This window comes from Papio anubis, chromosome 1 (genome assembly GCF_008728515.1).
Source record: "Papio anubis isolate 15944 chromosome 1, Panubis1.0, whole genome shotgun sequence".
NCBI lineage: Eukaryota > Metazoa > Chordata > Mammalia > Primates > Cercopithecidae > Papio > Papio anubis.
Window position 1 is genome coordinate 116,427,858 of NC_044976.1, and position 26,265 is coordinate 116,454,122.

General features: G+C 38.2%; 1 protein-coding gene across 6 annotated transcripts in view; it reads right to left on the reverse strand.

The window, feature by feature from the left end:
* The window catches only part of SPAG17 (sperm associated antigen 17), a 232,623-nt gene that overhangs the window by 183,442 nt on the left and 22,916 nt on the right, over nt 1-26,265 (reverse strand). For 5 of the 6 annotated variants that reach the window (XM_021922730.2, XM_021922743.2, XM_021922725.2 and 2 more), the window contains exons 2-3: nt 17,005-17,145; nt 16,319-16,405 (exon numbers count right to left, since the gene is read on the reverse strand). In XM_021922730.2, the coding sequence (XP_021778422.2) occupies nt 16,319-16,405; nt 17,005-17,145 (228 nt within the window). Of the gene's footprint in view, nt 1-16,318; nt 16,406-17,004; nt 17,146-17,246; nt 17,439-26,265 lie in introns of those variants that run through there. The other variant, XM_021922733.2, reaches the window with a different exon arrangement.

Below are 26,265 nucleotides of genomic sequence, written 5' to 3' on the forward strand. Positions count from 1 at the left end.
ATAATATATGAGCTATGCTTTCTCTATATTTTCCAAATTTTCTGCCATTAACATGCATTGCTATAATAATACAACAGCTAATAAAATATATCTGCAATTTAAATGCATCCAGCAATGAACTGCTTTTAACAGTGCCACCCCTCCAACTTCCCATGGAATTATTCCTGTACTGTGGTTCTAGTATCTTTGCCTATCATATTATTCCCCTGCTCAGAATTCCTCAATGGCTCCCTATACCTAAAGGATAAACGATACACTCCTTAGCAAGGCACACTAGGGCCCTTTATGACTTGGCCTTGAGGCACCTGTCCAGACTAACTCCTGGCTACTCCTTCCAATTTCCTTCCTTATACACATCAGAGATACCATCTAGAGTTCTTTGGTCATACCTTGCTGTCTGTCTGCCCGACTTTGCATGGCCTGATTCCTTTGCTTAGAATTCCTCTCCTCCTTCATGACTTCCTCATTCAGCTTCCAAGACATTTTCCTAAAATCTTACTCTTGAAATTTTAGAAAGATTTAAGCATTGCTTGGTGTACTCACTGCACCTTTTTAAATGTGATACAACTGTTCATTTTCCTATCTGTTTTTCACAAGACTGGAAGCTGTCTGAAGGCTGGAATTAACTTTGTGATTGGCACATGGAAGGCAACCAATAAAATACGTGCTGAATAAAAGAATTAGCTCACAAATTACACAGATCTTTGCAAATGCTGTGTGGGTTGTGCTTTGTATTACAAAAGGGACCCCTGTGATCAGCAGGTGGTGGCGGACATCCAGCCAGCCCTCCTCTCACCAAACCAGGCTTGCTGAAAGGCCAGGAAAGCAAGCAGTGCTAGTTCACTAGTTTAGAAAGTGTCTGGTGTCATGGGAAGTGCTATGAACTTAATGTGCCAGAACCAAAGGAGGAATGAGCTGGAGATTCTACAAAACTGTGGTATATCAGCCCAAGGAATGTGCGCGCGCGCGCGTGTGTGTGTGTGTGTGTGTGTGTGTGTGTGTGTCTGTGTTCAATTATGGAGCAAAGCAGATCTGTTTTGATAAAGAAATCCTAGACTTCGCAGTCACTTCATAATGCCTGATCAGGTCCTACCCCCCAACTCTCAAAATTACCCCTAGGTTCTAAGTGTTTCTGGAGAATATCTTAAGTTAATTTCTGGCCATTCATATTTTTATTTTCCCTGACTTGGTTTACTGTTGTAATTGACAAGTTTGTGAAAACTGGTCAGTATTCTAAATGTGAGATAATTTCTGCATGGAAAGTTATATGAGTAAACTAGTAAAACCTCACTCAAATTTCTGAGGCCAAATGTGTGTGAGCAGAGTCTTTGGCACAGTGCAATTGGAAATTTTAAGACAATGGGAAACACTTTCTTAATACTACTACTACTAGAGAAAGCTTCCAGGCCTTGCTCTTTAGTTTAGACAGATAGCTTTAAGCAGACCAAAGTTAATTGTCAGCTCTTTGACTACAGAGATTGTGTCCTAAGGAGCTTGAAGGAAGACAGCAACCTTTGGATTTGGAGTCAGAATGACTGGGTTCCATTGCGAGGCACTGTCATTATTAACTGCGGGCACTGGGCAGGTCACTTAACCTCTTTGAGGCTCTTTCCTCATTTTCTACATAAGCATAGTAAGACTTAAATCTGCCGAACAAGGTTGTTGGTGGGATCAAAATTTGACATACTGTGACAGTATTCTGGACTGTAAAAAACATCTTCCAAATGTGTGTTATTTATCATTCTTAAATTCTTTTTAGGGGTTCCAGCAAAGAGCATTGCCTGTTTGAGAAAATGTCATGTTCCAGAAAATATTGATTCAAAAAAGACTGATGGACCATCTGAATGAATATGGAAGAAGTTTAATTTTAACAAATGCACTCGTGGTATGCAGAAATTGCTTCCAGTGACTTGCATCATTACTCTAAGCCTTAGACCTTGCTAACCCGTTCCTCACTCTCCCCATACGCATGTACATCCCCCGAGGATCCAGCTTTTATCTCTGTTAAACAAATGCATACTGAAAGGATAACAGATATAATGGGTTAACATTCTAAAAATGCAGTTTCATTTCATTTAAACCATGATTTTATGGACACTGTGCCTGAATTCAACAGGCGGGAGTGGGGGCTATTTTTGGACAGGCAGAACTTCCAGCACCTCTTAAATCACATCACACGGCAACTGCCTGCTCCACCTACACACAGGGCGGGCCTGCATGCATAAAACAGGATGCTGGCCCAGGGTGAAACCGAGAAACTCTTTTCCCCATCTGATGACTAATACTTGTCTCTGCTTTCAGAAGAGGAAAGCACCACATACAAACCTCACCAATGCATTTTCTTTTGCTTGTTTTAAAGAAGGGCGTAAAATTGTGTGTGTGTGTGTGTGTGTGTGTGTGTGTGTGTGTTTAATGATGGAGAAATCCTGAAATGAATGTCCATAGGAAAACCCTGACAATGTTCTGTGGATGCTTTTGCATGGGGAATTGAAACAAGTTGGCAGGAAGAAGAATTCTTTCTGCATAACTCAAAGCAGACATTTTACTGGGGGGAAAAAGCAAATCAGAAATTTGCTGTCAGTCCGCAAAATCTCATTAGTTACAAAAAGTAATATATTAGGCCTTTGCATTAAATCCAGATAGAGCTGGTATCTTTTTTTTCTCTCAATGGTATTCCTAAAATGGATCTTTGAGCATGCAACAGGAGTAGCTCTTCACAAAAGATGCAGGTCTTGGTAGTGGTGGCCTGTGACTATGTGACATGTTATTAGACTCTGTTCTGGCTTCTCTGCAACTCCAAGGATAAATGAGAGAATAATAATTCAGAATAATTCGGTGATTCATTTGATAATGAGGATAATCTCTAACTAAGGATTGCCTGATAAATGGGTAAGCTCAGATAGAATCTGTCTTTCCACATGAATTCTTGATAAAGGCTCATGAGGACAATGATAAGCTTGTTAGTGTGAGAGTGTTTCATGGGTACCAGGTACTATGCAGGGCATCCTGCTGGCCTAGCTCACTATTAGAGTTCTGTAGATTTCAAATGGTATGAGCACTGTGATCCAAATATTTATGAAGTTAAAATATAAACTTTTAAAAGAAGGTATTTATTGAACAATTTCAGTTTTTCTGGGTAAGAGTTTATGTAGGATTTGTTTCCTATGTTTCAAACTACTAAATCTGTAATTATTTTTAAAGTATTTATTGAAGCAATATAGAAATCATATTTTAATTAACTTGCAGGGTGATTTTTTTGGCCAATCATGTTTGTGAAATAGAAGAATAAATTATTTTAATGTATAAATATATCTGAAATCCATTCATTCAAATTAATATTGAGTGCCTATAACATGCACAGTAGCTTTTCAATACATAAGTGAATTTCTATCCAACAGTCAATCCTCCCAGCCTATACCCGTGTTTACTTTGGTATTTCTTCTTCCTTTTCTTGCAGCCAAAGATTGAGGAAAAATAATTTCAGAAATAGAGGTCACATTAAAAACATGCAGAAGCATGAAAATTGTTACCATATTTCAATTGCAACTATACTTTCCCTCCCTGTAAGGAAACAAGGCCTTCTGTATTTTTGTTGCATCTTTGGCTATTTGGGTAAGTGTTCTGTCCCTCCCTCCTCCTTCTTTCCAATATACTCTGTCTGGGGACCATTACCCTTTTGGCTGGAAGTTGTGAACAATAAGTGAGGTCAGCCACAGAGCTCAATGAAGAACAGACTCAATTATAACCAGGGCTTAAATATACAGCTTTTATATCTGGCTTCTTATTTTGTGACATTAAAACATGTGAAAACAAATACGTTGTTTGCAAAATTACTGACTATGCGCTCTTGAGGGCAGAGACCATGTCTAACTCAATCTTGTGCCCATTACCCAGCAGAAAATAGAAACCCAGCAATGTCTGCTGGGTGAGGAAAGAGCGGAGATAAGTGTCCACTGTATCATTTAGCCCAGGATTAAGTGACAGGCTGAGAGGGCAAATGTAATAGAGAATAGGTTTCAAGGTTTCTAAGGCAGTGTTTTTTCAAAAATGTTGACCTATATTTATAGTAAAAAAAAAAATTATTTACATCACAAACCACACACATACACACATACTAGTTGAAACCAACCAAATTTCTTTGTGAACCACTGGGATGCCACCCACATATACAAACCATTGTAGAAAATATGGAACCAATAAAGGGAAAATGGAAAGGACCAAAATTGCTGGTACCCAGGAAAGCACCAGCAATTACTACTGAATTACTACTGTTAAAATGGCTTATTATTTACTTCTTATAGCCTTTAATGGTATTTTGTTATTAGTTCTTAGTAAGTTAATTCTTTCAGACAAGAAATCTTCTACAATACTTACTATGTATCAGCACCGAGTTAGGCACATAAAGATACAAAAAATGAAAAACACACTAAAAGTATCTTTCTTCTTGATATCTCTTCTTAGATACCTCTCAGACATATGAGACTTAAGCCATCTCAAATTATACTTTCAGACTTCCCCAAAATTTAGACTTCTTTCATTTTTCTCTATAATAGAAGATATTTTTAATATTTATAAGCCATATATTTGATAGGGGTTAATATCCAAAATATATACAAGGCCCAGACAACTCAATAACAAGAAAACAAAAAAGTTAATTAAAAAATGGACAAGAAAAAAAATTTTTTTAAATTTTTAAAAATGGGCAAGAGACCTGGGGTGGATAGACAATTCTCAAAAGAAGACATGCAAATAGACAACAGATATATGAACAATGCTCAACATTGCTAATTATTAGGGAAAAGCAAATTAAAACCATAATGTGATATCATCTCATACCTGTCAGATAAATTTTTCAAAAAGATGAAAGTGTCAGTCAGGATGTGGAGAAAGGGAACCCTTGTACATTATTGGCAAGAATATAAGTTACAAGAGTCATTATGGAAAACACTATGGAGGGTCCTCAAAAAACTAAAAATAGAACTACCGTATGATCCAGCAATCTCACTTCTGGGTATTTACCTAAAAGATTTGAAATCAACTTGTTAAAGAGATGTCTGCACCTCCATGTTCATTGTAATACTATTCACAATAGCCAAAGTATGGAATCAATCTAAGTGTTCATCAACAGATGGATAAAGAAATATGGTATATACATTCAATGGAATACTATTCGGCCTTAAAAAAGAAGGAAACTCTCATTTGTGATGGAATCAGAAAACATTATGGTAAGTGAAATGAGTTGGGCATGTAAAGACAAATATTGCATGCACTCACTTATATGCGGAATCTAAAACAATCAAACTCATAGAAGCAGAGAGCAGAATGGTGGTTACAGACACTGGGGGGTGGGAGGAGTGGAAAGATGATGGTTGCTATTGTTTGAATGTCTTCTCCAAAACTCATGCTGAAACGTAATCCCCAGTGTGGCAGTATGATAGGTGAGACCTTTAAGAGGTGACCGGATAGGGCTTTGCATTCATGGATTAATGGATTAACAGATTAATAGGTCATCACAGAAGGGGAACTTGTAGCTTTATAAAAAAAGGAGGAGGGACCTGAGCTGGCATATTTGTCCCCTTGTCATGTGATTCCCTGTGCTACCTCAGGACTCTGCGTGGAGCCACACCAGGAAGAAGACTCCCACCAGATGGTCCCCTTGACCTGAGACTTCTCAGCCTCCTTAACTATAAAAAATAAATTCCTTTTCTTTGTAAATTATGCAATTTCAGGTATTCTGTTATAAGCAACAGAAAACAGACTAAGAAATAGTCAAAAGGTAGAAAATCTCAGTTTAAAAGGAAAAATACATTTTTTCTTTTTTTAAATTTGTACAGTATAGTGACTACAGTTAATAATAGAGAATTGTACATTTCAGAATTAAGAGTAAATTTCAAATGTTCTCACCACAAAAAATGTTAAATGTTTGAGGTAATGGATATGTTAACTAGCTTGATTTAATTATTCCACATTGTATTCATAAATTATAACACCACTTTTTACCCCATACATGTATTCAATTATAAATGTCAATTTACAATAAAAAGGAATGAAACTAAAAAACATTAAAGAAAAAAGATATTTTTATTCAGTTTCTCAAGCCAGAACTACGGGATTCACTCCCGATAGCTTCTTCTTCACCCCTCACATCTCACAAGGGCACCGATCTGCCAAATTCTTCCTTCTAAATACTCCTTGAATCTGTGTGCTCTCCCCATTGCCACCTGGATACCCCCAATGGCCTCCTAACTGGTCTCATTTCCATGTTTGCCTGCCTTCATCCTAATTTATTCTTCACTTGGCAGCCAGACAGTATTTTTTAAAAGAACTTAAAATTGTGTCACTCTCCTCTTTAAAGCCTTAATAACTATTTCCTATGAAGCAAAACTGCAAACTCCTTCTTAACAAGGACTCGCCAGCCAGCAGATGTGGCCTCTTCGGGCTTCTCCTCTCTCCCACTCTCAGTGCTACAGGCACCCGGGCCTTCTTTATTACTGCCTTAGGGTTTTTGCACCCTCTGCCTGAATATTTTCCCTTGCTCTTTTCAGTTGGATCTTCTTTTTCTTTCATTCATCTCCAAACACTCAGCCTACAGTATTTTCCTCAGTAATTGTCTCTGATTTAAAGAAATTAACCTAACTCAAAATTGTGCACATATTTGTTTGCTTGTTTGAGTTTTACTTAATGCCCATCTCCCCCATTCAAATGTAAATTACATGAGGCCAGGCAGTTATAACTATTTTGTTCACCAAGGTCAATCCAATCACGGATTTTGTACATAACAGACCTCTGAATACTTATGGAATGCGTGAAAATGAAACATTTCCTCAACTTTAGTCATTGAATATCATTTGATGATTTAGCCAAAGCTATGTACCACCTGTACTATAAACCTCATCATTTTCTCTAAGCTGACTGTAAATCAAGTTTAAAAAAAATAATGTAGCTCTGTCTCAAGCACAGTGTTGGGGGAGTTACAAGTTAGTAGTCTAATTTTCTTTTTTAATGCACATTAAAATAAATGTATATGTAATAAAACAAATTTTTATCCATTATATACAATTTTCTTGTGGTAAATAAATGAGCAAGAACCTTTTAATGAATAAGAACTGCATTCTGCTAGGTGTAGAGCAAGCCCTGGACTATCAGAAGAACTGACACTGATTCCATTGGTGACTATGAAGAAATCATTTAAGTTTTTGGGCTTCCATTTCTTCATTTGCACTATGGAGATTAATTTTAGCTGTTCTGTGCAGTTCACATGAAGATTTAATAAGTGGAGTGAAAATCATCTTTTTACATAAATATGAGATTTTATTTTTAAAATCATTTATTTTAGAAATGATTACTACTGCTGTTTGTTTCTTAGGGTGTTCAGTCATATTGACCCCTTACATGACATAACAAAGAAGAAAAATGTGTATTAGCCTCCATCATGGTCATGAGGACTAGTATAACGGGACAGTGCAAATATCCTTTGACCACTGATTTACCTTCTTTTCTTCCCTTACTTAATTAAATTTACACTTAACTTTCAGTAATCATATTCCACTTAGAGAAAAACCTCCTCATATTGTGCACACCCATGTTCATAGCAGAGCTAAGAGGTGGAAGCAACCCACGTGTCCACTAATGCATAAATGGAGAAGATAAATGTGGTATGTCCATACAATGGAATATTATTCAGCTTTAATAAAGAAGGAAGTTCTGACACATGGTACGACATGAATGAACCTTGAAGACATTATGCTAAACCAGGCACGACAAGACAAATACTGTATGATTCCATTTATATGAGGTATCCAGAGTTGTCAAATTCATAGAAACAGAAAATAGAACAGTGGTCATCAGGGGCTGGGGTGCAGGAGAAATCGGGCGTTGTCATTTAATGGATATAGAGCTTCAGTTTTGCAAGATGAAAAAGTCGTGAACATTAGTTGCACCACAAAGTGAATATATTTAACACTACTGAATTATACACTTAGACATGGTTAAAATGGCAATTTAATGTTACATATTTTTACCATAATAAAAAAAATTTAAAGCCTGCTCATAAATGTGTTTCTAGTATTTTCATGTTCTGATGTTGAATATTGCTGAGAACAGAAATTTTAAAAATAGTAGTAATAATAATAGCTAAACTTTATGCACACTTCAGTCTGTGCCAGGTAATAAGTATTTTATATTTACTATCCCATGTAATCACTACTACAGCTTTATAAGATAAATACTTTCATTTACGAGGATTTTACAAAGAGAAAATAGAGGTACAGCAGCGTTATGTAACTCGTGCAAGATTACGCAGCTAGCAAGCAGTGGAACCAGGACATGATCCCAGGCAGTCTGGTTTGGTTCCGTACTTTTAACCACTAGGTATGTCGTTCAGCAAACTAGCAGTAGGTTCTCTGGAGAGGAATTGAGCTTTCACTAATTAGTTTTAATTAGTGAGATTTTAGAAAAGTCTCTCCACACTTTGATCTCTGTTGAATATGTATTAACTTCCCTCTTATTTTCCATGTTTCCTTCTTTCATCCTCCAAAGACATGGTCACTTAACCATATACATCTTTTCTTTTCTTTTTTGAGACAGTCTTGCTCTGTCGCCCAGGCTGGAGTGCTGTGGCACAATCTCGGCTCACTGCAAGCTCTGGTTCCCGGGTTCACACCATTCTCTTGCCTCAGCCTCCCAAGAAGCTGGGACTACAGGCACCCACCACCACACCCGGCTAATTTTTTGTATTTTTTAGTAGAGACGGGGTTTCACCATGTTAGCCAGGATAGTCTCGATCTCCTGACCTCGTGATCCACCTGCCTCGGCCTCCCAAAGTGCTGGGATTACAGGCGTGAGCCACCGTACCCGGCCTAACCATATACATCTTAACCACAAGAATTAAAAAACCCTGTTGACCCAAATACGTGGGCAAAAGCCGCTCATCGAAGTGGCTTAAAGACTCCAACTGAAATTATTCGGTCTCTTCATCATCTGCAAATATACCTTCATCATTTTTGCCTGAGTAGAAGCAAAAGTAATAAACATATCATAGAACCACTGAGAGATTTAACGCTTAATTCTAATTAACTAGCAGTAGCTTATACTGAAGACATGTTAAACCACAACAGTCACTTCCAGAATTTAAACTTTTATTCTCAGCTTTTGTGTGATGCAAGTAGAAAAAACAGGCTTCTGAGTCAACAAGTTACCTAACCAGTCTGATTCCAATTTCATCATTCATAAGTATCTGAAAGGTTGTTAAGATGGTTAGGTTAGCCAGGTGCAGTGGTTTACACCTGTAATCCCAGTACTTAGGCTGGCAGGGGCGGGAGGATAGCTCGAGCCCCAGGAGTTCGAGACTTATCTGGGCAACATAGCGAGACCCTGTTCCCCACAAAAAGAAAAAAGTAAGCCAAAAAAGAGAGAAGATTAGGTTAGTTGATATCTATGAACTATCCAGCACACAAGACTTGGAATACATGTGTTCAGTAAGTGGTAACTTTTATTATCACCATAGGTAATTACTGAGTTTTCACAGTTTTAAATACAGAAATAGAATGATACAGTCTTCCTGATTCCTTCCTTCCTGTCTGTATAGGTGTTAAGAGGTTTCAGAAACCACCCCAGCCCAGACCTGGAGGAGAAGCTGTGATGACTTCTCCTCATGAGCTGAACCTCACTTTATTCTTGTGGCTGGCCCTCCACTGAGGTCTGTGTCCTGGAATTCCTGATGAGATTCCTGCCTTGTCCACTGCCTGCAGGTCCTAGCCAGCAACCCAGTCCTTGTGTGGCATGGGCTTCCTGCTGCTGGATCCCAGGCTCCACTGCATCACCACCACACCTCCCCAGTGTCTACCTCCTCTCTCCTGGACTGCTAACTATTTGCCACATGGGCTTGGCCAGCTGCCTGTCTCCCAGGGTGGAAGAGAGCTGGGGCATGATTTGGATTGTTTTTGAATGCCTTTACTTGAGTTCTGCTTTTCTTGAAAATAGAACTCCACGTTTCTGATCTGGGAGGCAAACATATTCACACCCTGGGAGCCCATTCCTAACGCAATGGAACCCTGACCTTCTGCCCCTCGGTGACTAGCTTGAACTCGACTTTCTCTGCTGGGCTGCTCTGGCGCCCTCCAGAAATGTGGGGGCCCACGGCTGTTAACACATCTGACAGCTCTTTCTCCATCTTGACAAAAGTAATTCATTTGCAACTCTTCATAGCCCTTTGTAACTGTTTCTAGCATTACTATTTCTCCTCTTCTTTCCTTCTTCGGGTAAGAAATGCCTCCAAAACCCAGATTTTGGCACAAGAACTCCTAGATTGTTTTTATAGTCCCAACGTAGCACTTCTTTGTTACAGCTTGATATTCCTAAATTTTGTTCCAAGTCTCATTATTTTACATTTATAAATATCAGGTTGTATTAATTGGTTCCAGCTTTAAAAAATGTTCCATCAGGGGTTATTTCTGCTATTTTGATAGTAGTTTCTAAACGTGAAGTACCGAGGCCCTGATGTGGGCCACGTTCTGTAGGCATCCCTGAAGGACTGATGTGGAACGGAAAGATCCACAGATTCTGAGCCTTGCTGTATTCTTTGAAGACTGTACTGGCCATAATAGCTTCAAAGAATTTCAACAAGTTCCTAAGACATGACCTTCCCTTTCCGAAAATCACGTTGGCCAGGCTTGCCTTAATCAAGCTGTGCTTTTCTAAGCATCCTTTTACTTGATCTCCTGCAGCAGTTTTTAATACTTTCCCTACAAGTGAAGTTAAACTAACTGGCCTGTAATTTCCTGGTGTGTCCCTAAGCTCTATGAAATAACGGCATTAGGTTGGCTAGCTTCCAATTCTTCCAGAATTTTTTTGTTTTGTTTTAAAACGCAGGATTGAAAAGGCCAGAGAATGCTTCCTGTCTCCCTTTTCCTTCGTTTCTTCCATGACATACTGCTCTCTCTGTTCCCAGTAGAGCTGCCATTTTAATAACTTCAAACCTCTTAAATGTTTTCACATATTATTTGTACCTATCTCTGAAGCATGAGTTTTCCATTTTTCATTTTGACAAGGGCCACCCCCAATATAACAGCTTACAATTCTATTGAATTGACTATTACTTCAAGGCACTGTTTAAAAAATGAGTTTCATATCAGGAATCTGAAAAAGAGTGGCAAACTAGATTGTAATTAAGCCTGTGTTCTCACTTGTGAATTACTAATAAATACATGTTGGAAAAGACCTGAGAAAAATGTCTATACATCCAGGAAACAGAAGTCAAAAAATGGAACTACTACCTCTGGGCATACTAATCTCATGCACTAGCATAGTGTCTTAAAAGTACGGTGAAATGCATTAGATCTGAAGATCTCATTTGCATCCTACATTTTATTAAACTGCATTTGGTCCATTATTTTTAAATCTAATATCAGAAAAATCTTTCCACATTTGATGGTCTCCCAGTTACAACAGAAAGGCCCATAGAAATATTTTAAGATATATTTGTTAAAAAGTTATTTTAAACATTATTTTCTTAAAATATGAGAATTTTTTTTTTTTACTGATAGGAGTAAAAAAGAAAATAATTATTTGCATTTATAAAATTGCACCATATCACATCATGTTTAGGATAGTTCAAGTTCTTTATTGTATAGAAACTTGGAAAATTGTTTTGAAATAAGCGAGTCATCAACTAGAGCATAAGAACTTTTATTCTTTATAGACAATTTTTGTTTCAGTAAGCTTTTCACTTTTTTTATTTTGTGATGACCTAATGCGTCTTTTATAAGTAAGTCACAGGCACATAAATCACGGCCCATTTGTGTGGATGAAAGCTCATTTCCTGGTAGGTAGGCATGGTGATCACCATCATGAAATGAAAAGAAACATGAAGTGGAATTTAAAAACTTTTAGGATGGTTGATTCTGATTTCAGATAAATTGGATAAGTAAACCCCTATCAACTAGTAGCTTTTTCTTTCTGATTTATCAAAGTGATGTCAAACCTAAAATTTACACATTTATCCCGTAAAGTTCACTTACTGTGTATCAGATTTAGTCACAAGTGGGAGAACCTTTGCATTTATGGTACACACAGAACTCTCTCATTGAGAACATTTCAGCTGGTTTTGAATGACTACTGATATTTTCCTTTTTAATTTTGGTCAGGACTGACTATACCTGTAAATAAACAGGTCAGATTTTCTATGTGGGCCATAAATTATACATACACAGAAAATTATCTGTGCATAACTAGCAAGTTTACTTAAGTTCAGGCATGAATCTAAAGCATGTACTTTTTCCAGTGTTTGAAATTTTTCCTCATAGAGTTCCATCTTTAGGATTTTAAAGTTGCAATTAAAATATGTATGGAATTCATCTTTCCTATTTAGTATATATTATAACATATAACTACAAATTTAGTACACATTAATTCAGTCTTCTCCCATTCCTATGGCTTTGCTTGAGCTATTCCCTTTTCTTAGAATGCCCTCTTCCACATTTGAAAGTCAAGATCTACCCATCCAAGGGTAGACAGCTTTGAGACCAGTGAAAGATTACTTGGTTGGTGATAAAGTAGAAAAACTTGGTGCTATAGGTTTACCTTTGGTTAAATCCAAATTCTTCATTTTGCTAGTGAGCAGACTTCCTACCTTCTCTATGCCTTCATTTCCCCATGCATACAATGGGGATTTTATATTTCCTTTTAGAATTGTGATGTGGGCTAATTGATGTAATATATGTAAAAGATCAAAATTATCAGGTCCTTTTCTTTCAAACGCCAATGTTTCCACAAAAATGTCTCCGGGTCTCACTCCTCCCTGCCAACTACCCCAATTACTGATAATCTCATCTTCCTTTGAATTCTTATACACTTTACCTGCCCCTCAAGAACTTCACTATTTTCTGCATTGTGTTATTCACTCATTCAGCAACTATTTATTGAATGCCTACCATGTGCCAGGCTTATATCCACATACATTTTGTTCTTTTTTTCCTCTAGCTTATTCTTAAGCTTCTTGAGGTTACGTCTTTGTAATATTAATATTCCTTCCTCTCACTTCATTGTCTGATAGTGCCTGGCACTAGTGCTTGAACAAGCATGTATTTGTTAATATTTGGTAATATTTTAATATTTGGTAACACCGGCGTTACTATATAATGCATGCAATAAGTGTATATTTTCAAATGTGTCCACATCCTCAAATAGGATTCACATGTGGGAAATGGTGCTCATATGCCAGTACATGGGGTCATCCTCATCCTCATTATTAAATAATAATAATGATGACGATGATAATAAAGCAATAGCCAACATTCCTGAGAATATACACCAAAAAGAATATTCTGTTCTCATTCCTACATGAGTTCTTGAAGTAGTTTCTACTAGAGCAAAACATGGTTTCCAAAAAGAGAATATGAATGAACAAATGAGCTGCAGCTAAGTCTCTATGGAATTACATTAGCACAAATATAAGGAGTTTTTCAAATAACTATGGTTTATAAATAAGGACTTTCATATATACAATGCCATGGCTAGATGAAATTCTAAGGTTTCAGGGGAAATTACACAATCTCATAATGAGGCTGTGTGTACACAACACCAAGCCATCCAAATGAAAACTTGAGCAAATCACTTAGGAATGTGGTCTTTGCTAGCCCAGACATTTCGAGTCATTATTGGAAATATGTAATGTGGCTCTGACACTATTTTACTACTCGTGGATGAAGTACACTATACAGAAGTCTCACTTTAATTTGCTGCTTCTAATCAACCACAGGCTAGAAAACGAGAAAGCCAAATTGGTTAAAACTGTGTTTGAAATAAGACTAGGCTCTGATTTAAGGCTGAGAGTACCTTACAAACAGAAGTAAATATAGGTGTTTAAGTGCATGGCTATTCTATTTTTAGTTACTTATCTCCAAAATGGAGGTTTCTAAAAAGTTACCATGTAACATAAGGAATCTGTCAGATTACCTCTTCTCCCACAGTGCAGAGTTTCCTTTGAGAAATGGGATGTAGTGACTTTCGCTCCTCAGGAGTTTACCTCTATCAAGCGTCCTAGTGTCTCCAGAGTTGGTTCCTTCCAGTGGGTTCTTGGTCTTGCTGACTTCAAAGAATGAAGTTGCAGACCTCTGCATGAGTGTTACACCTCTTAAAGTTGGTGCAGACCCAAACAGTGACCATCAGCAAGTTTTATTATGAAGAGCAAAATAACAGCTTCTGCAGCATTTAGGAGTACACCAACGCACTGAGAGCTACTGCCTCAGGTCGCCGGCCAGTTTTTATTCCCTTATTTGGCCCCACCCACATCCTGCTGATTGGTCCATTTTACAGAGCACTGATTGGTCCACTTTACAGACTGCTGATTGGTCCATTTTTACAGAATGCTGATTGGCACATTTACAATCCTCTAGCTAGACACAGAGCACTGATTGATGCATTTGCAATCTTCTAGCTAGACAGAAAAGTTCTCCAAGTCCCCACCCCACCCAGAAGCCCAGCCAGCTTCACCTCTCACTAGTTGCTACAGACCATGCAAGATTCTACACAGAAATAGATTCATGAGCACACTGTCCACATGTCTCAAAGGTCCAGAAGTCCCAAGAGACTTTCTGGGCCTATTCCATGGCCACCACTCACAACTCCATGCAGCTCTGCAGGCGTTGCCAGTGACTTTTCAATTCACTTGGGATGAAGTACCAGGTAGCAGAGTGCTTGAGCAGGTCCTAAGTGTGAAGGAACTGAGATGGGAAATATACCCCTCTTCTCCAGATGTGCAACCTGTCCTTGGCTGATGCTGACAACGAGCCTGAATTTGTTTTATGGCCTTTATTATTTTTGCTTCAGTGACTGGCATTAATGAATGAATGCTGCACCTCAGGTTCCGTCTCCATGGCACTCCACCCACCTTCTCTTTTCTTCTGGAACCATTCAGAAGAGGGTATGTGAGCGAGTGTAGGAGGCTTATTGCCCAAACACTCCACTGGAAGAATGTGATAGAGCCAGATGTGAAATGGATCTCCCCTGAGTGAAGAATATGCAACCAAGAGTTGCAGCACATATTGGAGAGGAATGGCTTTCTGACTTAACTCTGGGTTTGTAATCTTGTGCTATCCCACATCCAAGTCAGAATGCCTGTCCAGCCTAGACATCGAAACTGGCCTGCTATCATTTCTGATTTTTACTGAGTATCTGTGAAGAAGAAAGAATCTTTTGGGGGGTTAATAGATCCCAGGCCTGAGAATTGGATATGGATTTCTATAGCCACTCGGAAGAAAAATTCCAATATTTTAAATCCACGTATCACATAATGTTTCAAGTGGAGCACACACATTTGGAACATTATAAAAAAGAGACAAAGTATATTATTTGACTGCAACAGCGCAGATAACTTTGCTGTGATGGTGAGCGCAGTGTAGCAAGAGTTAATGCTATAAAATTCACAGCACTGTCTATTGTGAATAAATCCAATGAAACTTGTTCAGATAGTACTCAAGCAATACTAAATAGACCATATGTAATCACCCAAGACCTGAGACACATAAAAACTTTATTAGTCATTACTGAAATAAAGTGCAAATAAGTTCGTCTTAGAAAGATCCAAAACTCTTTATGTTTTAGGTCAGCTGCACCATAAAACAGTGCCTGACAAATTTTAAGTGATATTCTAATTAATCACTGGATTTTTATAGTTTCTTGAAAGTTGTAAGTTAGATATTAACAAGGCAGGGTGAGAGGAAATCCCCTCATACGGAGAATGAGTCCTACGTCCTTTGCACAAGCCCACTGGGTCAGCCAAGCCAGACTTTATACTAAGCAGCTGTTGGAAATGGAACAGACCATTAATCCGAAGAGTATCATTATTTTCATATCGATTAAAGTGGGATGTAAACCGTGCACCAAATTCACAAACTGATGGAAAATCATTCCAGCTGTGCCTCTGTCTGATACAAGAAACACTTTCTGGTGCATTTTTACATTTTTTTTTTTCGAGAAACTAACGTTTTGTAATATACTGATCATATGACTCTCCTTAATGCTATCACATACTCAGCAATCATCATGACCCAGCATTTTGGGTGTATAGATGTTTCTGATTTATATTTTTCATTTATGTCAATTAGATGCAATGATGGTATCAACAATCTAGGAAATTGTATTTGTAAAGGGAAATTTTGAAATTTCAAAATTTTAAAAGGAGGCAGACTTGTTTTGTGTTCACCGTCAGGAACAAATATCTCCAATGAGGAGAATGAAATTTAAAAATGGCTATCACATTATTACTTCAATTCTTTTTTCTAAAAACACAAAAATCTCTTCTATAAACACTTTCACTTACCTCATAATATAAAGGAACATTACCACCTACAGGTTTTTTTGTCTTTTTAGATGAAGCAGATCCAACAAGTGTATTTATTTCATTAATCTGTAAGAAAATTAAATTTACTTATAATGTAAAAAGCCTTATTTGAAGAATATTTAGATATATGTAACTTTCAAATATCTAGGTGATCTGAAGGGTTGGGGAAACCAGCAAGAAAGAGGTACCCATGAATTAGGTAAAATATTTATAGTCACTTTGTAAGCTGTCAGTAATTGTATGGGTATGTGCCATCTGACAGATCTTTTATATATTATTGCTCTCCTCTGACCTCTGACACTTATGATTCTCTGTAGCCTTCATTTTACAATTAGTCATGTACCTCCCTGGAATCTTAAATAGTCTAGTCTTTTATAATTATTTAACTTGAATTAAATATTTTCTCACAGAACCTAGCATGGTGCCTGGTATGACCTCAGAAATCTTTGACAAATAAATTAATATTGAATTAACAAAATTAATAAACAAAAATAAATTCTTCCAGATTGAACAACTCAAATTTATTCTGGCTAAATAGTTACTTAAAATAATCCATCAAAATTTACAAAACAGTCCAAGAATAAGATAGTTTATTTTATAATTCTATTCTCTTATTTTAAGTAAAAAAGTCTTCAGGGGATTTTGAGGTAGGAAGGGACAGGTACCTGCTGGAAAATGTCTTGCCAGGATACCATACTGAAGAGTTTACGCTGAGGGACCTGGACAGCCAGGGTAAGGGCTTGGATGAGAAGATCATCTTCAATCTGGTTCCCAACCACAAAAGCAATGGAGGCCTTCCAATCGTTCTATTAAAAATCAGATGGAATTAGATTTTAAAGATTCCTGAATAGGTCATTTCGTGTCAAATATTTCCACTGAGAAACAATAATTTTCCTGTAAATCTTACTTGAAAGACAGAGGTGACCTTGTAATGTATGTGGTTCCCCGATTGAAGTAGCCGCAAGGCGGCAGTGTTGTGCCAAATTTCATGCAACTTGACCAAGACAATTTTCTTGAGAAACTAGTCCTTTTATTTTGAGGAAGACGATTTTTAAAAACGACACTTTCACTAAACTGCTGTCCAAGAATAATCCGGTGTTGGAAAGCAATCGTTCATTCCTATGTCACAAATATATATTAAGATGTAGTCTCAAAAAACAAGAACCTTTATTTTGTTCCCTAGTATATCCCAAGACTCTAAATAGTGGTAGGAATATAAAAGCAGCTGAAAAAAACTGTTAAATGTTGGGTCATATTGGATGAGCTGCCAAATGAGAACTGAACCACATCTTTTTCTCTTAATGTAACACAAGAATCTCATTGCTAATTCACAAGTGAGTCCTTTCCACTCCCAAGAAATGGGCAAAAATATTACACTTGGACATGAAATTTCACATCAAATAATTAAAAAAAAAATAAGTTACTAAAGAATTACATTCAGTACTTTTTTCTCTTTGTTTATTGTAGTTATAATTTCTGTTGGGAGATTAAGAGTGGTGCTCACTGGATTACCGCACATTACCCACTGTGAGGTGCTGAGGAAAGAGCTACTCACGCAAATCAGTATTCCTGCTTTCGAACGCTAACAATTTTAGGGGGAGATGAAACCAACAAACACAATAAAGACATCAGAAAAGAGAGGGAATAGTAAGGGAGGGCACGCTAGTCATGTGACCTGTCTGGGCCTTAGTTTCCCCATTCATAAAATAAAGGGGTTGGACAGGGCAATCCCTAAGCATCTCTCTAGCTCCTCTCTAGAGGTCTGATTCAAATATAGTAAAACGGTCTCCTGGTGGATACCAAAACAATGTCTAAGATTTGAAAAGGTCACACAAATTTAATAAAATGCATAATTTTATGTGGTTTCTCTGGTTTCTCCCCAGTTTATAATCAGGTTGATGACAAAACTAGCGTATAGGTGGGAGAAAATACTTTAGTGTAAATTCTTTCTTACCATCAAAAAGCAATTGTCCTTAAATCCTTCTTATTTAGTTCCATGGAAGTCTACTAACTACCTAACAAGACTCATCCAATTCTTAAGGCTATCACCAAAGCAAGAAACACATATAAAAGCATAAAAATGTATATTTGACTTGCAAAGTGTGTGTGTGCATGCATGCATGCAGGTAGGTGTGACTTTGTGTGGTTTCCTCTGTTACAATGAGTTGAAAACATTCTTTGTGTCTCTAAATTCACCAGGGGAAGACTGATCATTTATTTTTTAAACATTCTGACTTTTAAAAGTAGATATGATATGTATAATGCATTCTTTAGAAAAAAATATCCTTGATCTCAAAATGACCTTTCCTGAATTAGATGCCTTTTTTCTCTTGTCTGCTTTCTCAGTCAAAGCTGCAACTGTAGTCATCATTAAGGGGGAAAAATCTCTTTCATTTCACAATAAAGTACACACAGTTACAGGACAGGCAATACCTTGAAGTTCCTGGTGGCTACACCTTCCAAGACTGAAGATTTTAATAACCACCTTTACCCCCTTATCCCACTCTCCACTGCAAGTTTTCTTGCCAATATTTGAAAGTGAATGGTGACAAGAAAAGACTGTCTTTCTGCTCTTTGGGGGGCAATTGAGAAAGAGGGTATTGTAGTCCATTTCCCATCTATCCATTAGTATTTGGTGTCAAGGCAGGTGTTGACCATTTCAGATCAGAAAAAAGAGAAGAGGGGCAAGAGGGAACTAACAATTATTGTGAATCTGCCATGTGTCAGGCATATGTTATCTCATAGAATCCCTAAGTTATCCTACATTCTGGCTAACATAGTGAAACCCCATCTCTACTAAAAAATACAAAAAGTTAGTCCAGCATGGTGGCAGGTGCCTGTAGTCCCAGCTACTTGGGATGCTGAGGCAGGAGAATGGCATGAACCTGGGAGGCAGAGCTTGCAGTGAGCTGAGATCACATCACTGCACTCCAGCCTGGGTGACACAGTGAGACTCTGTCTCAAGAAAAAAAAAAAAAGATTAGGGATTAAATCTTTAAAACATGATATGATTACTTTTTAAAAAATTATAATTTTACAAAGGATCAAAGAGGTTAAAGAAATTTCCCAAGGTTCTTTCTCTCAAGCGCAATGCTCTTGTTCCTTCCTTTGCTCCAGGGGATATCTTTATTGTTATTATTATTATTATTATTATTATTATACTTTAAGTTCTAGGGTACATGTGCATAACGTGCAGGTTTGTTACATATGTATACTTGTGCCATGTTGGTGTGCTGCACCCATCAACTCGTCAGCACCCATCAACTCGTCATTTACATCAGGTATAACCCCCAATGCAATCCCTCCCCGCTCCCCCCTCCCCATGATAGGCCCCGGTGTGTGATTGTTCCTCCAAGTCCTGGCACTGTACCAAAACTTGTGGCTCCCTGAAGTCACTCTGAGACAGTGTGCCCAGGTGAGAGCAGGTTCAGATTTGTTTAGAGCTCTCTAGGAGAGCTGGGGGTCTAGGCCACGTCTCCCCATTTCAAGTGGTCTTAAGAGTCCAGCTCTGTCCCAGTTTCCCATCTATGCTCTCTTGCCCACCAAATGCGTGCTTTAAAATTGGATCTATGTGGCAAAACAGGACTCATAACTTTGTCAGAGTTATGGTTTAGTGTCTAATCACATGGCCAGAGCCTGAGTAAGCATGACAGGGACCAGTCAGACAGTAATAACACAAACTGAGAATGCCTACAGAAAAGGATGCACTCATTGTGAGCTGCAGCAGGGGGCAGTGAGACGCTAGCAAATGTGCATTATTGAACAAATGAAGAACAAGTCATTTCCCCATGTCTAATTGGACAGAAGAATTAAATAAGCAATTCTCTGCAAATACAATTTCTGAGTGTTTCTCTTAGTATTTCAGGGTAACCAGAGATTCCAAACTTCCACCAACTGGCGGCATTTTTAGAAATAAAAAACTAGAAAAAAAAATCAGACACAGATTAGATTTGGCAAAATACAATAGAAAACAACCCTCCACCCGTATCCTATCCCAACATGCAGTTAAATGAAGTCCTTAAATTTAAGTTCACAGGACAGAGAAAGAAATTTAATATGGAGAAAACAAGGGTTGACCATTGTGGGCCAATGAAAGTATAATGTGTGCAACCCAGTTTACTACAGACTACTAATTACACCCAAACTTCTTAAACTATCTTAAGAAGTTTAAGTTTAAGATAGTTTAAGAAGTTTGGGTGTAATTAGTAGCATGAGCTGAGAGAAAGAAGATTAATAATTTCAGAAAAGCTACACTGGATATATCCAATGGTGAAGGAAGAGGGTCTGGGTCTGTCACACCGAAAGCACCTTAGAAAATCAAGTCGGTTGTCTGTGACCTGGAGGCACGTATTGTACGTGATCATTGCTGAGTCTCGCCCCTCGTAGTGATTGATAAAGCCATTCAAAGGATGGAATGAAGTCATGTATGGACACAATCCATTTCCCTTTATTTACTTTACCAGTCTCACCTAATTTGAGGCCTAGCAGGAGGGCTTCTTAACCCAGACACTTACATAGTAGTCTCCTAAGGCAAGAAAGTATTCACGTAAATGCAGAGAAACTGGCTGTCTTACATAAGCCTCCTGTCCTGGAGACACAGGGTAAATTTACAACTGCTTTTCTTTCATATATTGCAAATTCTCCAAATTTTACTTAGGCATTTCATATTCTTAATTGCAAAAGCCTTTTCAAAAGCAAGTGAAAAGTGGCTTTTGGACAATCGGATTGTAATTGCTTCCCTCTATTAGCACAAGTAATCAGCTGATTTAGACTTGCAAGCCCTCTTCTGCTGCCTTTGCTAGTATGATAGGGTGCGACTCGAGATGACAGTCTCACAGTCCTCTACCCAGAACTAAACAGGGTCTGAGCTCTATGAACCAGTAGTGGTCAGCACCCTTATTATGAGAAGACGTACAAATGCCCCAGGTAAAATCAATGCAACATTCAAAAAATCAGGTTTTATTAAGAGCTAGTCAACATTGTACAGATATGCAAACCTGTACTTTACGTCAATACTCTGCTGAGACGATAACCTTTTCGTTAAGTAGATTTACTGCCAAATGGACAGGGATTTGTGAATGTCTTTCTCATACCAGGTTTTTCCTTCAAAAAGAGTCTTCGATCTCCATCAGCAAGGAGTGTTGGTATGGGCTTTTGGCCAGCAGAAGAAATATTTTTATTACATAGAACTGGCTGCTACAATCATATTTGTGTGACTCTAACTGTAAAATAGGTTGAAAATATATGTTAAAAATGGGTATATGTTGTTACATAATAAACAAGAATACTATTAATGGCCATGCTATGTACTAATCTCTTTACTGTCTTTACTAAACAAGTACTTATTATGATAGACTCTAATTATATATCTCTCACAATTTATTATAAGTGCTGTAGTTTCACTTAATTAGATTATACTGTTACAGTAATCCTTATTTAGGAATTGGACCATGTATGTGGCTGTCATGTTTTCTCATCTAGACTGTAAACTCATTAGGTCACAAATGATGTTTTCTATGCTTTTGCACTTTGTGGTGCCTGGCAGTGAATGGGAAATGCAGCAGGGGTCTATACATAAACATCTGTTGGCTGATATTTTAAAGCAACAGGGATTACATTTGGATACTGAGAGGGTTTTGACCCTCAAATCATAAACTGCTAGAAGGTAGCATGTCTGGAAACTGCAGGGTATTCAGCCCATGGCCCTGGAGTCCTTTAGGAAGAGAACACACTATATCTGATCGAACATGGTCCACACCAGAGGTTAGTAACAATGGTTTGGGAACTGGGCCTTGAGGCCATTCCTCTGCTTAGACACATTTCCCAGGAGTGACCTAGACATGCAACTAGATGCTAGGGGAAGGAGGATGCTCCTGCAGATAGGAGAAAAAAGCCAAAGACTCACATCCAAACCTGCATTGCCTATAAAACCATTCCTCCCCTCTCTCTCCTTCTTATTTTCTCATCTCCTATCAGAAGGCATCTTGATGGCCTGCTCCCTCCTCCCTTCCCAACCTACTACCTATAGGCTACAAGTTCTGTGGTTTCTTTCTTTTTTTCTTTCTTTTTTCAGGGTGCCTTAGAAATTCTTATGAGTTTGATTTATGGTGGAAGAATATCAGAGTGGGGTGGGGAGAGAAGGGAGGTGACTGAAGCAGCACACAGTGTGTGCTGTCGTGGTCCATAATCTGGGAGAGGACTGTAAACTGACATCTGCCTCCTGCAGCAACTACTGCTTGATTCACCCTAATCTTTTGACCTCTGTCTAGGAATGTGCTGAAGCCGATTGCTCATGGCTTTTCCCAACTCTCTTCGGTGAGATTGCCTTAATAATTTGAAATATGCTACAGTAGGAGTATTCAAACTAAGGCGATGGCAAACACTGCAAATCAGAGATGTCCACTTGGAGAACAGGTTACTAAACATTTACCAGCATATCACAGCTTCCATCCCAGGAACAGCTGCATGTCTAAGACTGACTTAGTTATGATTTTCATTGGGAAGACCAAAGCTGTCTCTGAGAAAATATTAAGGAGGGCAAAGCAGATGTACTCCCTCTATTGCACACAAACCCCACCCCCATCCCAGAGACACACTCTGCAGCAATGCGCTACGTGGATCTATAATTAAGAGTCTGCTGATGTTGCTTCAGGTGTGACCTAGCTTTAAGTACTATCCTTCAAAATAGGCTCTATGAAAAGCAGGTGACAAGGCAAATATAGAGATCACCAAGAGGAGCAGGGGCACACCACTCAAGGGCTCTCCTTTCCTCTTGATCATTTCCCTACTTCCCCACTCAGGCGTCTGCACACTGGGGCCAATGACCTGTGAGATCCCTAAGCACCCCCTGCCAACAAGTGACTAGATTCCTTCATGCTGTGGTGGCCCCTTGAAGAAGCATGGATCTTTGTGGCACAGTAATTACAGGCCTGGGCTCGATTCACTGAGCCCAGATTAGAATCTCAATAAACCAGTTGTGTGCCCCTGGGCAAGTTACTTAACTTCTCTGTGCCTCATGCATAAATGAAGATAATGACAGTATCTGTCTATTGGGATTGTTGTGAAGATTGAATGAGAAAATCTATAGAAAGTCCTTCTCAGTATAGCACCTAGCAATAATCCTAGCCATCCTTAAGGATATTATTTTGGGGGGCTTCTGCTCTTGTTAGTCATTAGAAAAAACACGGTTAGTCCATGCAAGCCGCTTCATGTGTGGAGAACTTATGGGAGACCCAAGGAAAAAAAAATTAATCAGAATATCAACGGTTGCATCACAAAAAGGCAAATATAAGTTTGAACAAGAATTTGTACAATACTTTTCTCTTTGATAATAATAAACATGTTAACTGACTTGCTTCTAAAGTATTTTGGGTCCTTGGAAGAGAGGGCCAGAATCATGAACATATTACGTTTAAAATTCTAAAGGTATGTATAATAATTTTTCAGAGCCATGAAAGAGAATATGAGTGTGGCATGAGAAATCTTCAAGTCATTTTGTGCCCTGTGCAAGTCTGCCAGAGACATGAACCCATCACCAACCATAGAAACAAACCAATTATCAATTAGAGTCACATGAGAAGACACTGAGCTTTAGAATTTGTGCACTGGCTGACTATGAAGATGATGACCTCTGAGGTGGTCATACAGAGGACTAGGGGAAGAGAGCAGCCTCAGGCTACTTTTCATTAGAGATGTGGATCTGCTTACTTGGCTTAAAAAATACGAAAATGAATCAGTTGTTTGCTGGTTGAACTGCAAATATTAATCTGATCAATTTTGGGCATCCAGGCCTAAAACATGGATGTCATGCAGGGCTAGTTCTTAAAATAAAAACAAAAGAAATAATTGAAGTTTATTTTTGATAGGGAGCCTTAGTGCACTCTTCTCCCCAGATAAGACAGGTTTCCTGGCCTGCCACTATATTCTGGCTTCACAGGGCTCACTACAGACCTTACCAGAATCTACTACCTCCTAGGTATTACCTGCTATTCAGCTCAGAGTCTTAAGAGTTGATTTATATATATACACACACACGTATTTATATACACACATATTTATATACACACACATATTTATATATACACACACACAAAAACACACACCCAGAGGCTTTAGTGCTAGGACCATTTTAAAGTATTTCTTCTAATATCTGCATTTTCAAAAAGGAATCTCAGTGACTCCTAGACTAACTCAAAGGGATGTCCTGCTAATGGTGGTATTTTAGGCTGTGGACTGGTCCAGTGGAAAAGGCTCCCCTAGAATTATACCAGAACAGACCCCTAGACAACTTCCTGCTTCACCCATGTGCCTGGCACATAGAAGCATTCAATAAATGTTTCTTGAACTTAGCAGCCAAAACCACACACTAAAGAGAATTTTTACACATGCTTAGCATGGGAGGGCTGACTGAGTATGTGGCGTTTTATCAGCCACGCTCAGCACTTTGGAAGGAGTCATGCCTCTGAATCACCAGAATTTGAATTAGAGAAAGAGCTCATACCTTTGATGTGTAGACAACACTGTACATGGCTTATATTCACTGATGAAAACACAGTAGTCTAGAAACAGCTTTACTATGCATGTATACACACTCTGGTTGGTTTTTCTTGTCTTCATAAATATTAAATGTGATCACTAATTAAAAATATTGAAGTTCTGAGGTAGATATGCAGAGAGGTTTGGGTAGTGTCAAATTCTGCCTCTGTGATTTCTTAGCCAGATGACCTTGCGCTTATCTTTGTGACTCAGTTTTCTCATTTAAAATGATGAATCTATTAATACAACTTTCAAAAGACTATTGCAGGACTCAAGAACGAATATACCTAGGGTCATTTTGTAAATTTGTTGAGCACCAGGTAAATGTTAAATATTAATATATGCAAGGGAAATATTCTAATTTCCTGTATAAAGTTCTGCAAAAATGAGTTAAAAGCGGTAACTGCTGCAGTAATTTTCAATTTTGAATTTAGATATGTCCTGGGGATCTTCTTTGTATCGTGTAGCCTCTGGCTTAGGCTGTTTGATTGTTTTTCTTTCGTTTTTCACAGAGTCCTTGGCCCATCCCACCAATCTAGCACATGAGCTTAATTCGGTTTTGCTCCATGCATCAGAGAGTTTTAAGACAGCTATTAAAACACCACATGGAAAAGCTTTGCAGGGAATTCTACTCCACAGAGAAACCACAGAGCCACTACACACCTTAACTATCTCCCCACCCCCAATAGTGGGCTAAAATTACGGCTCCATTATGTTAGTACAATCCAACCAGTTTTATGGCTTGGAGCAAAATCTGAGGTTCAAAATGAACTTCAGAACATAAAAAGTAAGGCAAACCTCAAAAGGAAACGAGCTTCTTTGGGTTTTCAAACAAATATTACATATCAGAGACATTCTTCTAAAAGAGGAGACCAAGAAAAGCCAAGAGGAGTCCTGCTAATTGCTCCAGAAATGTAAAACTGGAATCAGAGACTCACCCCCCTAAAAGGAGATCTCTTTTCATCATCATGTATTAAAAGCTACAACCTTTCATCAACTACTTCCCCAAGCATGAGACCTTCTTTGACCTTGCTTGAGTTCCTTCAATGTTGCATCACTATCTTCCACGTTAAAAAATAAGATATATTTTCAAGACTTAATGTTAGCTCATTGCTTACTCTACTATAGCCCTTTTGCTTTGTTTTTCCATCTTCCTTCCTGTACTGTAAATGTCATTTATACATTAAGCTTTGTGTGTGTTTCATGAATTTGTTGTGCCTTGGCACTAGGGCTACCCAGAACAAACAAAATAACCGACCAATACTCATTCTCATGAGCCATCCATGCTGTTGCTTGGTTAATTCAATCTCATGGACAACTTATTTTCTTACGGTGAATGCGAGCCTCTTCATTTATCCCTTGTTTACTACAAAGCCACGGGTGTAATTTAA